This window comes from Odontomachus brunneus, unplaced genomic scaffold, assembly GCF_010583005.1.
Source record: "Odontomachus brunneus isolate Ranch 3 - 2012 unplaced genomic scaffold, Obru_v1 Obru_scaffold_123, whole genome shotgun sequence".
NCBI lineage: Eukaryota > Metazoa > Arthropoda > Insecta > Hymenoptera > Formicidae > Odontomachus > Odontomachus brunneus.
The window spans coordinates 923,896-926,257 of record NW_022639573.1 but is presented as its reverse complement, the minus strand read 5'-3'; the positions used below and the strand labels follow the sequence as shown (position 1 = coordinate 926,257).

The 2,362-nt window shown below is 35.4% G+C and overlaps 1 protein-coding gene across 1 annotated transcript in view; it reads right to left on the bottom strand.

The window, feature by feature from the left end:
- Positions 1-2,362, bottom strand: part of LOC116849651 (sortilin-related receptor-like) — a 21,719-nt gene that overhangs the window by 5,779 nt on the left and 13,578 nt on the right. Inside the window, exon 7 of the mRNA XM_032827010.1 lies at positions 873-1,132. Coding sequence (XP_032682901.1) covers positions 873-1,132 — 260 coding nt within the window. The remainder of the gene's footprint in view (positions 1-872; positions 1,133-2,362) is intronic.

The window sequence follows — 2,362 nt, the reverse complement described above, 5'->3', positions numbered from 1 at the left end:
GGAGAAAATATTAAAAATTATAAAAAAATAATGTAGAAAAATTTTTTTTGTCATAGTATTTTATGAGTATTTATGAGAAAGCACTTATTCTATGAGTAATTATGAAAAATTATGAGAAAATTTAATTGAAGAACCTACGAAACGACAGGGTCTGCGCGCAATATGCAGCCAATCTGCCGTCATAGTCTGTCGACAGGCTCTGCGCGCAATCTGCCGCCAGTCTGTCGTCAGAGTCTGTTCGCAGACCCTGTCAACAGTCTGGCGGCAGATTGGGGACGCAGATGTCTATGGATCTGTCGACAGATCCTGCTCGGATTCGACAGATCCTGTCGACAGTCTGACGTCAGTCTGCGCGCAGATTGCTTACTGGGTAATGATTTCAATCAAATGTAATCAACTGATCTAATTTAGTCGTGCCAACTGTTTGAGAATTTACTAGAATCCATTGGATGCTTTTGAGATCCAATTCAGTCACCCTTTTTCCAGGGACAATCTAACCTAATCTGAAATGTCGCTGCGACTCGCTGAAGATGATTTTGTCATTGTAAATTGTCATAATTTCACTTTTTATTTATAAAGATAAGTAGCATTATCTAGTGGGTCGCAATTTTAAATGGACCATTTTCTCTGGAACGATACGTCGGTTCATATTGGAACTTGCATATTCGTAATCAGCGCACCAAAAACTATAAAATAAGACCAATCTGAATACAAAATTTTTTTTCTGAATGAAATGAGTCACTAGCACATATAGGCACTTGACCGCACTCTTTAGCAATGTAAAATTCTTTATTTCGAAATTCTTTTATTGTGCAGATGTAAGAGATGCTGATTAATATACATGGAAACTATCAATTTAAATATTGGCTTACCGTATAACTGATCGTATCGTCGATCGTTGGGCAACTCGCATACCACGAAATGATAAAGCTATCGTTTTTATCCGGTGACGCCGTTACGCGCAATCTCTTTGGAGGCGCGCGCTTATTGAAATACGTCGCAACTGACACTGGTTGACTCAACGGTCCTGCCCCATACTCCGCTCCATTCACACCAACGGCGAAGAAATATGACTCACATGCTTCCAAGTCCTTGACCGTAGCCGTGAGATTAGTCGTGAACAACTTAGGAGCTGTAAATAAAGATATATTTTATTTAAATGACACAAGAAAGAGAGGGCAATATTTGATGGCCTATACTATGTGTATTATTATAAATACAATATTATATAACTCTGGGATTTTAACCCTCCTTGGTCACCTGAGGTGTACAGCACCCCAAGCAATTTTCAATTTCAAATTCTCTTCGGAAGTAACGGAATTCTAGACGCTAAATCTAAATATATGATTTTTTTTATTTTAACTATTGGAGCATGTTTTTATGATCTTCAAGAATGTGTCAACGCATCTAAATAATTTAAAGATGCGATCTGATTAAAATGGCAACACGAAAATGACATTGAGGTGTGCCACACCTCATGTAATCAACTTGTTGCGATTAGAAAGTGTGACCAGGAAGGATAAATATGATAATATAGATAAGAAGATATATGATAATATGAATAGCATTTTTAACAGCTGTGTCAGTAATTAATATTCTTGGCGACTTTCGAGATAAGAATCATCAAGTCTCTCAATAATATGATGAAAAGTTATTAAAAAACAGTGCATATGTTATGGTTCCGTATCGCGAACGCCTTTAGAATTGACTGATCAATGTGTGGAACAACCAAGGGTTTTGGTCGAAGCCCGAAATAATTTTACATCTCGGCTTTTGACTGGTGTGTTTTTAGTCAATCTTAGGAGAGACTAATAAAGCTAGTCAAAGTTAGAAATTATAGAATATGAATGTGTTATGACAAAAAAGATTAAAAAGTATATCTTTAATGGGGGGTGGAGGACTTTGCCCTAAAAATCTAATTTAATCCTACTTTACAGTATCACAAGAATATTGGTTGTTAAAATATACATGCATAAATATACATTTTTTAACAACCAACATTGTTACAATACCGTAAGGTAGGATTAAGATAGATTTTTAGGGCAAAAAGTCCCGTACTCCATCAAAGATATATTTTTTAATTTTTTTTGTTATAAAATATTCATATTTTTTAGTTTTTAGTTATTACATTCATATATTATTAGGACCTTAACTTAGTTTCCGCCCAAAAAATACTGAGAAAAAGCATTTATTGTAAAAAATTTATTTAAATTATTTCAATGAAAGTATTTTCCATCACTTTCTACAACTTTTTGCCATCTTTCTGGCAACTGGGCGATACCATCTCGATAAAACGATGTTTGTTTCGAAGCAATCCATTCGTCCACCCATTCTCGCACTTCTTCAACATTTCGGAAGCGTG